We start from the raw sequence: 13,206 nt of genomic DNA, 5'->3' as shown, positions 1-13,206 counted from the left end.
GGCTGACCACCCAATTTCCCTTCCTAACCCCTCAGTTTGGGTTCCATCAGGACCACTCGGCTCCAGACCTCATTACAACCTTGGTCCAAACATGGACAAAAGAGCTGAATTCCAAAGGTGAGGTGGGAGTGACTGCCCTCGACATCAAGGCAGCATTTGAGGAGTCCTAGTAAAATTGAAGTCAATGCGCGTCTGGGGGAAAACTCTCCAGTAGTTGGAGTCATACCTAGCACAAAGGACGATGGTAGTGGTTGTTGGAGGCCAATCATCTCAGCTCCAGGACATTGCTGCAGGAATTCCTCAGGGCAGTGTCCTAGGCCCAACCATCTTCAGCTGCTTCCTCAATGACCTTCCCTCATAAGGTCAGAAATTAGGATGTTCGATGATGATTGCACAGTGTCCAGTTCCATTCGCAACCCCTCAAATAATGAAGCAGTCCATGCCTGCATGCAGCAAGACCTGGACAACATTCAGGCTTGGGCTGATAAGTGGCAAGTAACATTCGCGACAGGCAATGATCATCTCCAACAAGAGAGAGTCTAACCACCTTCTCTTGATATTCAACGGCATTACCATCGCCGAATCCCCTACCATGAATATCCTGGGGGTCGCCATTGATCAGAAACTTAACTGGACCAGCCACACACATACTGTGGCTACAAGAGCAGGTCAGAGGCTGGGTATTCTGCGGCGAGTGACTCACCTCCTGACTCCCTAAAGCTTTTCCACCATCTACAAGGCACAAGTCAGGAGTGTGATGGAATACTCTCCACTTGCCTGGATGAGTGCAGCTCCGACAACACTCAAGAAGCTCGACACCATCGAGGACAAAGCAGCCCGCTTGATTGGCACCCCAACCACCACCCTAAACATTCGCTCCTTTCACCACCGGCACACTGTGGCTGCAGTGTGCACCATCCACAGGATGCACTGCAGCAACTTACCAAAGCTTCTTCGACAGCACCTCCCAAACCTGCGATCTCTACCACCTAGAAGGACAAGGGCAGCAGGCAGATGGGAACACCACCACCTGCACGTTCCCCTCCAAGTCACACACCATCCCGACTTGGAAATGTATCGCCGTTCCTTCATCATCGCTGGGTCAAAATCCTGGAACTCCCTACCTAACAGCACTGTTGGAATACCTTCACCACACAGACTGCAGCGATTCAAGAAGGCAGCTCATCACCACCTTCTCTAGGGCAATTAGGGATGGGCAATAAATGCTGGCCTTGCCAGTGACGCCCACATCCCATGAAGGAATTTTAAAAAATGTAATAGCAAGTTGTTTGTTGAGAACATGATGAGAAATATAATGCCTTGCTGAAGTGTTGATGTTCCCTCATGGTGGTGGTTGTAATGCTGGAAGCAATTTTTGGTGAAGAAAAGCTATTTTGCAACATTAAATCATATTGTCTAAATTGTGATTTTGTTTTTTTCCTTTAATGTATTGGTAAATAAATCTAGTGGTAAGACTAATAACAAGTGACATTGTGCTGCTAATAACCTATATAAACAGCTAATTTACTAAGAATACTGTTGCAGGGTGTACACAGAATGTGTGTCAGAAGAAATAAACATAATTGTAATATCTGCATTCTGCTGCATTTCACTGGCTAGCAAGTGTTGTCATCTAGACTTACTTTATTAGTATTGTTTTTATATTGTACCAGTCAGTGTGTGTTTTTGATGGTTGCCTACTTTGATATATGTAAGGACTTGCACAACACCAGGTTATAGTCCAACAGTTTTATTTTAAATCACAAGCTTTCGGAGCTTACCTCCTTCATCACCTGACGAAGGAGGTAAGCTCCGAAAGCTTGTGATTTAAAATAAAACTGTTGGACTATAACCTGGTGCTGTGCAAGTTCTTACATTTGTCCACCCCAGTCCATCACCGGCATCTCCACATCATGGCTACTTTGATATAGTACCACATAACAGATTTATTCGGAAAATAGAAGCACATTGTATTGAAGGTGGTAACTTGCATACATAGGAACAGGAGTAGGTCGTTTCGCCCCTCGCGCTTGTTCCACCAATTAATGATATCATGGCTGATCTGTGACCTAACTCCCTTAATTCCTTTGGTTAACAAAAATCTATCAGTCTCAGATTTAAAATTAACAATTGAGGTAGCATCAGCTGCCATTTGCGGAAGAGAGTTCCAAACTTTTACCACCCTTTGCGTGTGGAAGTGTTTCCTAATTTCACTTCTGAAAATCCTGGCTCTAATTTTTAGGCTAAGCCCCTTAGTCTTAGACTCCCCAACCAGCGGAAATGGTTTCTCTCTCTCCACCCTATTGGTTCCATTTAATATCTTGAAAACTTCGATCAAATCATCCCTTAATCTTCTACATTCCAGGGAATACAACCCTAGGTTGTGTAATCTCCCCTTGTAACTTAACCCTTGGAGTCCAAGTATCATTCTAGTAAACCTACGCTGCACTCCCTCCAACGCCAATATATCCTCCTTAAGGTACGGTGCCCGGAACTGAACACAGTACTTCAGATATGTTCTAACCAGGGCTTTGTATAGCTGAAGCATAACTTCCACCCCCTTGTATTCTAGTCCTCTAGATATAAAGGCCAGCATTCCATTAGCATTTTTGATTATTTTCTGTACCTGTCCATGACATTTTAATGATCTATGTACATGGACCCCCCTAAGTCTCTTTGGACCTCCACTGTTTTGAGCTTTTCATCATTTAGAAAGTGCTCTGATCTATCCTATTTAGGTCCAAAGTGGATGACCTCAGATTTGCCTACACTGAAATCCATTTGCCATAGTTTTGCCCATTCACTTAATCTATTAATATCTCTCTGTAATTTTATACTTCCATCTACACTGCTTACAATGTTGCCTATTTTTGTGTCATCGGCAAATTTGGATATGTGGATCTCTATTCCATCATCTAAGTTGTTAATAAATGTAGTGAATAGTTGAGGCCCCAACACAGATCCCTGTGGGATACCATTAGTCACATCCTGCCAATTTGAGTACCTGCCCATTATCCCTACTCTGTCTCCTGCTGCTCAGCCATTTTCCTAAGCAGGTCAATAATTTGCTCTCAATTCCATGAGCTTCAACTTTAGCTAACCGTCTCTTATGAGGGACTTTATCGAATGCCTTCTGGAAGTTCATATAAACAACATCCATAGACATTCCCCTGTCCACTACTTTAGTCACCTCTTCAAAAAATTCAATTAGGTTCATCAGACATGACCTACCCTTTACAAATCCATGCTGGATCTTTCTGATCAGCTGAAAATTTTCAAAGCGTTCAGTCAATCTATCCTTAATTATGGACTCTAGTAATTTCCTGACAACAGATGTTAGGCTAACTGGTCTATAATTCCCTGGTTTCCCGCTCTCACCTTTCTTAAATGGTGGAGTAACATGTGCAATTTTCCAATCTAAGGGAACGGTTCCTGAATCGAGAGAACTTTGGAAGATTATAGGCCTTGAAGAGGGTGCAGAAGAGGTTTACCAGGATATACCAGGGCTTGAGGGACTTCACTTATTTGGAGCAATTGGAGAAGCAGGGATTGTGCTCCTTATAGCAGAGAAGGTTAAGGGGAGACCTAATTAATAGAGGTATTCAAAATTGTGGGGTTTTGTTACAGCAAGTAGGGAGAAACTGTTTCCTCTGGCAAATATGTCGGTTACCAGAGGTCATAGATTTAAAATAATTGGAAAAAGAACTAGAGGGGAAATGAGGAGAAATCTTTTCACATGTTGTTAAGATCTAGAACACACTACCTGAAAGGATGGTGGAAGCAGATTCCATAGGAACTTTCAAACGGCAATTGGACATGTACTTGGAGAGGACTAATTTGCAGGGTTATGGGGAAAAAGCTGGGATGTGGGACTAAATTCGACAGCTCTTTCAAAGAGCCAGCACAAGCATGACTGGCCGAATGGCCTCCTTCTGTGCTGTAAGATTCTACGATCCTAGTTCGCTTTCTGATGAGGCATCAAGTTATCAACCAATACTTAACCAAATCTCTCTTTCTTTCTTAGATCAAAGTATTTTAGAACAAGTTCTATTGGGGAGCATTTTACTATAGAGGTATGTGATACACTGTTTATTAGACATCATCTGACTTGCACATCATTCACCTTATTTGTCTAATACTGCGCAGTGACAAAGGTAGCTGAATGAGTGAGTAAATTACTATTAAAAAATGGAACACAATAGATCTTGCATTTGGCACATTTAACATTACTGTAGAAGACTGAATTATTTCATCATTTATTTTGCCATTTGGAGAGTGTTTCTGCATGCCAAATTGATAAAACGGTATTCAGTTCACTGGTGAGATGCTTGTCAGCATCTTCCAGTGTGCTCTGCTGCAAGCTTAAATACTGTCCGGCGCCCTGGAGGAATGGTCTTCAAATCAGTCCAGTTCTTAGGGAGCCTGACTCCTTATCGCAAGAAGTATATTGGCATAATTTTGTAATCCCACCCCCCCCCCCCCCCCCGAAAAAAGAATAAGCAAACTATTTTTGTTAATGAGAGCAGCTGTTAGTGAATGATCACTAGAGACTTGTGCGTTGTGCACAGTCTTGACTTCAAGCTACACGAGGCCTTGAACCGAATTGTACACATGCCATACATTGCACTCTATCATTTTTTTTCTATTTTTTAAATTTAAAAACCATTAGATTAAGTCAGGAGATTTCTTGTGTCCTCTGGAGGGTTTGTTCAAGTCCGCAATTGAAGCACCCTTTGACTCAATGGTGCTTATCGAGGCCAGTACTCACTAACAAAGCAAAATGTTTGCCTGTTGTTGCTCAGTCATGCTGTATACAGTGCAACATATAAGCCCACTCACTATAAATAACAATCTTAATGATTTTTCTTAAATCCAGAAATCCTGATGTGTATTATATTTGTAACACTGGGTACTTTTGTGCTGGGACTGATGTCTGCCACATTTAAGCTAAAACTTCAGCACACCAGCATCTAGCACTCGTAAACATCCCACTGTTTATCTAGTAAGGACTACCCTACTCATTAAGTCATTGGCTTGCAGAGTTATCCAGAGCAGAGCATGAAGAATCTCAGCCCCCAGTGGTTTACTCCTCCAGGTTCCATTAATGACTCAGACTGCTTAGTCAATCATCAACTATGCCCTGGAGTATTGCGGATCTGCCTAGCTCAGGTATCGGATTATCCAGTCTGCCACAGAGGGTTGTCTTTGTTTCGAGCTTCCATTGTCAAGCGCATCACCTTGGAATCACCTCAACCCCAAGAGACACTGCTTACCTCCACCCCCGTCTAATTTCTGTAAGGAAGACTTGCTATGGTCAACTTATTTGTGCCGTTCACTGAAACTGGAGGGCTTTGACTTGGCAATCATTCTTAGCGCACAGTTTTCTTGTGTACAACATTTCTCTCTGATGCCCTTTTTTGACTGAGTCCCATATATCAGATTGTGTAGAAAAAACATCTCTTTGTTGTGCATGACGCTAAGTTAAAATTAACCACCATTCTGTGTTTTTTATTTACAGTTTGAGAATTTGGTGGAGAGTGATGAGGTACGTTTATTTCAACTCCCTTGAGGAATCTGTCAAAGTGCACTTATTGCCTATTAGCATTTAACTGTATCACAGCTGTGTTCCCAGCAGACTCATGAGATCACCATTAAATATGTCTAATGCTACAATTGAGGCTAGACAGAAGGTCTCAACCTGTGAAACAGCACAGGAAATTCTATCATCTTTGTGTCGACTTTGCATGCTCCATGTTTCCAAACATTAATTTCTGTTATCTTTTAAATCTAGGACTAATTTTTCAGAAGAAATGGAAAAAGCATTTTATTTTTTACCTAAATATACTAAAGTAATCTTGTTTTACTTTGCTTTATTACAAAAGTATTTTCCTAGTTCTCAACAATTAGCATCTATATTTGCGATGACTTCTATCCTCCATTGATCTAGTAGTAATTGCTCATGAATGTAAAAGGTAAATGGCAGAAATAAAGCCTGTGATAATTGGTCATCCTATTTTGATATCATGATAAAACATCATAAATAACAAACAGTGAAGACCATACCAAAATGTTTTAACATCTATAGGGTAGTATTTCCTGGCCAAATGGTGAGATTAACAGTATTCTGTAAATGGTGATTGTGTTGGACAGGAAGCACAGATAACCATATTCTCTTATAATGTAAATTGGGTAATTTTTGCAGGGCAAAGTTTTCGCAGGAGTGAGCTTAATGGAAAAACATGCTTAGCTATAATTTCACATCTTTGACCCTTGCTGTTACATAAAATGATGTGCACAGGCAGGCCGTTTAAGAATGAAGTATTGTTCTTGGGAACTTCTAGACCCAAGTAGTGTGCCGCCTCAGTGAAAACAGACTGTGGTAGAAGCTATCAAGCACATGGATACACTTCTTCAAGCATATTTTTTTATATAACAAGATGTCTAAGTCATGCTTAACTGCTTTAAAACTGCTGCATGCCAAACTGGTGGTCACTGCATACAGCCAAGCGAAGACCAAAAACGACCTTGCAATGGGATTTGAAAAGGTTGAGGCTAAATCTCAAATAGAAAATATTAAACCTACCCTGTTTCATGCTACTGATACCTTAAATCAAGTTTAAGTCTTACCATTTGCTGCGCATTGATGCTAATACATGAATAGTTGCGTGAATAACACTGTACATCACTGTTAGTAATTTTGTATTGTGTTCATGATTTTGATCAATAGAAATGCAACTACAACATAAGAAATAGGAGCAGGAGCAGGCCATACAGCCCCTCGATCCTGCTTCGTCATTCGATAAGACCATGGCTGATCTTCAACCTCCACTCAAATTTCCCGTCCGATCCCCATATCTCTTGATTCCCTTAGAGTCCAAAAATCTATCGATTTCAGCCTTGAATATACTCAACAACTGAGCAACCCCACCCTCTGGAGTAGAGAATTCCAAAGATTCACAACCCTCTGAGTGAAGAAATTCCTCCTCATCTCAGTCCTAAATAGCTGACTTCATATCCTGAGACTATGCCCCCTAGTTCTAGACCCTCCTGCCAGGGGAAACAGCTTCTCATCATCTACTCTGCCAAGCCCCCTAAGAATTTTATACATTTCAATGAGATCACCTCTCATTCTGCGAAAATCCAGAAAATATGGGCCCATTTTGTTCAATCTCTCCTCAAAGGACAACCCTCTAGGAATCAATCTAAAGATCCTTCGTTGCACTGCCTCTAAGGCAAGTATATCCTTCCTTAGGTAAGGAGACCAAAACTGTACACAGCACTCCAGGTGTGGTCTCACCAAAGCCCTTTACATATGTAGCAAGACTTCCTTACTCTTGTCCTTTTGCAAGGGGGTTGGAGTACAACATACCATTTGCCTTCCTAATTGCTTGCTGTACCTGCATGTTAACTTCTTGTGTTTTGTGTACAAGGACACCCAAATCTCTCTCAACACCAACATTTAATAGTTTCTCACCATTTAAAAAATATTCTGTTTTTCTCCTCTTCCTATCAAAGTGAATAACCTCACATTTCCCCACATTATAATCCATCTGCCACCTTGCCCAATCAATTAACCTGTCGCCATCCCTTTGCAGACTCTTTGTGTTCTCCTCACATCATACTTTCCCATCTAGCTTTGTATCATCAGCAAACTTGGATACATTACACTCTGTCCCTTCCAAGTCATTAATACAGATTGTAAACAGCTGAGGCCCAAGCACCGATCCTTGCGGCACCCCACTAGTTACAGCCTGCCAACCTGAAAATGACCCTTTTATTCTGTTTTCTGTCCGTTAACCAATCCTCTATCCATGCTAATATATTATCCAGAATCCCATGAGCCCATATGTAACAATCTTTTATGTGGCACCTTATTGAATGGCTTTTGAAAATCAAATATACTACATCCATTGGTTCCCCTTTACCTACCCTGCTAGTTACATCCTCAAAAAAACTCCAATAGATTTGTCAAACATGATTTCCCTTTCATAAAATCATGTTGACTCTGCCTAATCATATTATGATTTTCTACGTGTCCTATTACTACTTCCTTAATAATGGATGCCAGCATTTTCCTGACGACTGATGTCAGGCTAACTGGCCTGTAGTTCCCTGTTTTCTCTCTCCCTCCTTTCTTGAATAGCGGTGTTACATTTGCTACCTTCCAATCCATTGGGACCGTTCTAGAATCTAGGGAATTTTGGAAGATTATAACCAATGCATCCACTATCTCTGCAGCCACCTCTTTTAGAACCCTAGGATGTAGGCCATCAGGTCCAGGGGATTTGTCAGCTTTTAGTCCCATTAATTTCTCCAGTACTTTTTCTTTACTAATATTAATTACTATAATTTCATCACTCTCATTAGACCCTTGGTTCCCCACTATTCCTGGTATGTTTTTTGTGTCTTCTACTGTGAAGACAAATACAAAAATGCTACTGTGCGACTTTCCATAACATTTTCATACAATTTTATAATAAACAAAACAGAAACATTCAGAATGGTTTAATTATTACGACAGAAAACTGACTTGAAATTTGCAAAAATAAAGCCCTTGGAAACATTTCCAGATATGCAATAGTAAAAAATTAATGTTTGATGTTAATGATATCACTGGTGTAAGACCTTTAATTTCTAAAATTTTATGTAACCAACCATTAAAGAAAGAAAAGATACTTTTCCAGTTTGTACAAATCACTTTCCAAACACGTAGAGTAGCCTCAGAAGGTTTCAGTTTCATCACCTGAAATAGTTCCTAGGAAAGGATCACAAGGGGTTATAGGCCCAGGACTAATGGTATCCAGAGGCTACGTCTGCAAAAGTGGCAGTCCATCATTGATGAACAAGAGTGCTGTGTGTAATCACCAATTGCTGGCCCTGTTAAATAATTAAGTTTACAATAGGGAATAGATGCTACAAATTTGGTACAAATTTTAATTTAGAATTTGGTTGATATTATTTGTTAAAACAAAATGAACACACATTTGCTAAGTTTTCATGATGTATAATGTAAAAAAAAGCAATCACTCTTTTAAGCATCTTTCCTGTGCAAATACAATAAAGATAAATTTTATGTCAGAGACAGGTATTAGAATTAATTTAGACTATTTGATGTGAAGTCCTTTGATAATGCATAAACATTTTGTCTCCTATTAACATAAAATATTCATAAATTCTATTACTTTCATAGCATTAGATGCTTCTGAAATTGAAATCTTAGTGTTAACGCTGTCCTGTAATGTTAGTGCATAAATTTACTGTGCTATAGAGCTGTAAGACATGGATTCTATTTCCCCACAAGCTCTGAATGTTGGCTTCCTAGTCTTAAGTGGAATGTCAGAAGAGATTTCCCAGAGAGAGAGGAAAATCAGGAATTGAGTCAACCCATATACCCACACATGCATCTTCTGGTTGGCCTATAAGTGGCACCAGCATAGGTTGAAACCTGAAAACAGATTGTGGACTTAACTGCTCGGTTTGGAATTAAAGTGGAGGGAGAAAATACTTTACTAACAGGGGAGAGAAAAACACTGTCTTATAGGGAAAAGTTTAAATTGTATGACACAAGATGAATAAAAAAATTATTGCTTAAGCATTTTAAAAGTTTTTTAAAACATGTTGTGCAAATATTGTGATTTTATTTTTATTTTACAGGCTGAAAGCCCAGGATTCAACCAGAGGTAAGAAGCTTGAAAAGTGGTATAATTGAAGGAGTACATTTTGTAGCTGACCCTGACTCGTGTGTGTGTGTGTGTGTGTGTGTGTGTGTGTGTCCATGGGAACGAGCTATATTACTTGCTATATATCACCTATAAATGAAAATAAAATTATTCCTCTTTTAATTTGTACATAAAGATCATCCAAACAAACGTTCTTTCCCTCCGAGGTCCTACACATGCAGAGGTGGAGAAACCTACACTCTACTATATAGTGTCAAACTCATGGAAGGTGATGATCAACGTTTTGGATGATGGCCTGGTTATTTGTATGTAGAGGCTGATTTTATTCCCCCTCCTTCAAGCTGGGGAACACTGAGGCTATTTGTAGTGCCTCTGCTGTTGCCAGCTGATGATTGGTTAGGAGTAAAAAAAGAAGCCGGGCGCAACTTTTGCACTGAAAGAGTAACAGTTATGGAAAAAGTGATTAGAGAAGGCTACTGAAGCTTACATATAAATGGATTCAACAGACAATTGGGCATGTTTCTAAAAATGGGAAGGAATTAAGGGATACCTGAGGAGATGGATAGGTGGGGTTGATCTATGAAAAAGCAATGTTTATTTAAAATGGCAGGCAGAGGAATATTCTACAAGTGTGTTGAGTGTTCTTCCAACAATCAACAGTAATTTCTAGGCTATCAAGTCTTGAGAGCAAAATCGTAAAATTGAAAGGTCTTCCAAACTGAACATACTGATTAATCTTGAATTGTTCAACAAACTAACAAGAATATTCATAGTTCTAATCCTGAAGTATAATGAAACCAGTTTTTGTTTGAATTCTGTGGTTTTTCATATTAAGCTTTTCTAAGTTTAAAATGAACAGTTGCCGTTGGGAATTTGAGGTAGAGGGAGAAAATCAATTATAAAATGGAGGGGGATAATGTTGTACAAAAGATTAGAACATTCTAAAATCCTGGATGGTAACAGATAATAGAACTATAGAGAAAACAGAATATGTATATTTTGCTGATGATCTGGAGCCTGAAATTTACAAAGAGTTTCAACTGCCCACTGTTTATATGTAGCTACAGTTATCTGGATTTGCCTACATACACTAGCGGCCTTAAAAGCTCAGACTAGATTAGCAGCTAAACATCACAATCGTACTCCAGATCTAAGACTACCTGTGAGAAAACTACATGAAATCTGCTGGTATCTGCCTGTAATATTATACAAAATACATCCAGTACACATTTCCTGTCAATTACACTTGAAGCATTGCATTCAAATTTCTACGTCACACTTCAAAAAAAAGTATTAAAAAAGTCAATCAGTTGATGAGAGTCATGGGGCACTAAATTGGGTCGTGTAACGCCCGTTGTTTCGGTGCTACACGGCCTCACCGACATCCAAGGTGTCGCCTTGGTATAGGAGTTAGCACAGACACAGATAACAAACGCTGGAAGCATGTAAAGTAGGGAGAAAATGGCTTCAATCAGTGTGCAATGCTGATTTAAAGTGATAAGTCCCAAAATGGTGTCTAGCGCTCAACTCAACGCACAGTCTTAACCCCGACCATCTGAACGTGTCTTAGAGTGCCTGGATGACCCCCCCACCAGTGCTATTTAAAGGGACCATGCAGGATTTACAGGTTAGTGGCTGGATTATTGCTTCTGGCTGTCGAGACATTTGTAACTGTTTTTCGAGGTCTCCTACACTTGAATACTAGGACATGGGGACATAGCCTAACATTTAGAGCCAGAACGTGCAGGAGTGAAGTTAGGAAATGCTTCTACACGCAAAGGGTGGGAGACCTTTGGAACGCTCTTCTGCAGATGGCAGTTGATGCTAGCTCATTTGTGAATGTTAAATCTGAGATTGATAGATTTCTGTGAATCAAGGGTATTTAAGGCATATGGGGCTAAGACAGGTATATGAGGTCCACCATGATCTCATTGAATGGTGGAACAGGCTCGACGGCCTAAATGCCACTGCCACTTGCTGCCTCTTGATATGTGCCACCTTCTCCTGCAAGAAAGCGGGGCTTGTGTCTGGGTGATGTGCCTGTCATAGTTGAATAGCTGCCAGTGTGGGTCGCCTGTGAGTTGTGGGTGGGTGGCTTGAAACAGTGATAATGTGAAAGCGTGAGAGGAAGCATCTGATTGGAAGAATTGAGTACTGATGGAAAAAGTTGTTGGTATGTGGGGGATGGGGGTGTAGTGCCTGATGCAGTTGGTAGGAAACGCTACTTGACAGTTGACCTCACTCACCTTGACCATTCATGTCAAAGCATTGAACTTCTTCCTGCACTGCTTCCATGTTCATGATGCTGTGCGCCTGGCATTGACTTTGTCCCCTGCTGCCTCCCACTGCCTTTTGGATATATGTCTGGAGGGCCTCTTGCGTCGCCCCCCCCCCCCACCGATATAGGATGTCCCTCCTTCTGTCCACCACTTGCACCCAAGGTCTCTAGTGCATCAGCAGAGAACCTTGGTGCACGCTCTCTCGCAGGCCTGGTACCAACTCAGATCGGCAGATTGGTGAGGTCTGGTGTGCAGATTGGAGGATGTGGGATTTAGTAGTGCACAACCTTTATTCAATGTTTTAACATAACTCATCAGTGTGTAAACATAGGGATGGGACCTGCATCTGTGTTCTACATGTGCAATGTCTGATCTCCCTTCAGACTCCATGCAGACAGTAGACTGTTATTTTCAGCAAATAACAGGTACCGGCTACCTTTAAGAGATTTCTAAGAAACATCCTCCCTTTAAAAAATTGAGCTCCCTCTGGAGGTGGAATGTGCAAATTGCATTGATTCCATGTGTAGGGCCTGGAAAGGAACGCTGATTGCAGCTAAGTGCTCCGGTGGGTCCAAACTTGTGTCCTGCCTGCGCAGGGGCCATTGGGCGTGGGGTAATAGGGTATCACACTATGGCCAAAAACGGCCCCTATCAAATTTTCCCCCACAATGTCTAACTTCTGAGTGACCTTGCCTATCACAATTTTAAAAATAAAGACAAACAACTAGAGTTGTGACCTACAGCCTGAAGAGCAATTAAACTCTGACTTTACCTCGTGTTTATTTAAAAGCAATTAGATATTCTGGATTTCAAAGGACATAGTTTTATTTTAGCAGCAGAATATTATATTCTGTTATACAGTATAACAAGATCCTTGCAAGAGACTTTGAGCAATGCCATGGGATTTTCACCAATATAAGTAAAACATGAGACCCATCCATCCCACTTCCAGTTGTCATGTAGGCAAATGTCTGCACCATACTTTATATATAAAAAAATTAAGACTAGAAAAGAAAGCCAAACCTTTTGAATTTACATAGAAAGTTCCCCAGTAGCAGAAATGCCTAATTGAAATGTTAGGATGTTCCTAAGATAGTTAACCTCTAGTTGACTTGAGGATGTTAGCAGTTAGATCTTGGGGCCTTAAAGGGACAGACCATTGGCAGCAAAATATTACCTTGTGCTTTATATAGTACAATGCTGCATATAGTATAGAACTAGGGGGCATAGTCGCAGGATAAGGCGCC

General features: G+C 40.7%; 1 protein-coding gene across 2 annotated transcripts in view; it reads left to right on the top strand.

Annotated features, from left to right (window-relative positions):
- The window catches only part of ap1ar (adaptor related protein complex 1 associated regulatory protein), a 109,874-nt gene that overhangs the window by 51,148 nt on the left and 45,520 nt on the right, over window positions 1–13,206 (top strand). For both annotated transcript variants that reach the window (XM_067990992.1, XM_067990998.1), the window contains exons 2-4: window positions 4,025–4,073; window positions 5,519–5,545; window positions 9,655–9,680. In XM_067990992.1, the coding sequence (XP_067847093.1) occupies window positions 4,025–4,073; window positions 5,519–5,545; window positions 9,655–9,680 (102 nt within the window). The remainder of the gene's footprint in view (window positions 1–4,024; window positions 4,074–5,518; window positions 5,546–9,654; window positions 9,681–13,206) is intronic.

The sequence above is a fragment of the Heptranchias perlo genome, chromosome 1, assembly GCF_035084215.1.
Source record: "Heptranchias perlo isolate sHepPer1 chromosome 1, sHepPer1.hap1, whole genome shotgun sequence".
Lineage (NCBI taxonomy): Eukaryota > Metazoa > Chordata > Chondrichthyes > Hexanchiformes > Hexanchidae > Heptranchias > Heptranchias perlo.
This window is presented reverse-complemented; position numbering and strand designations above follow the sequence as displayed.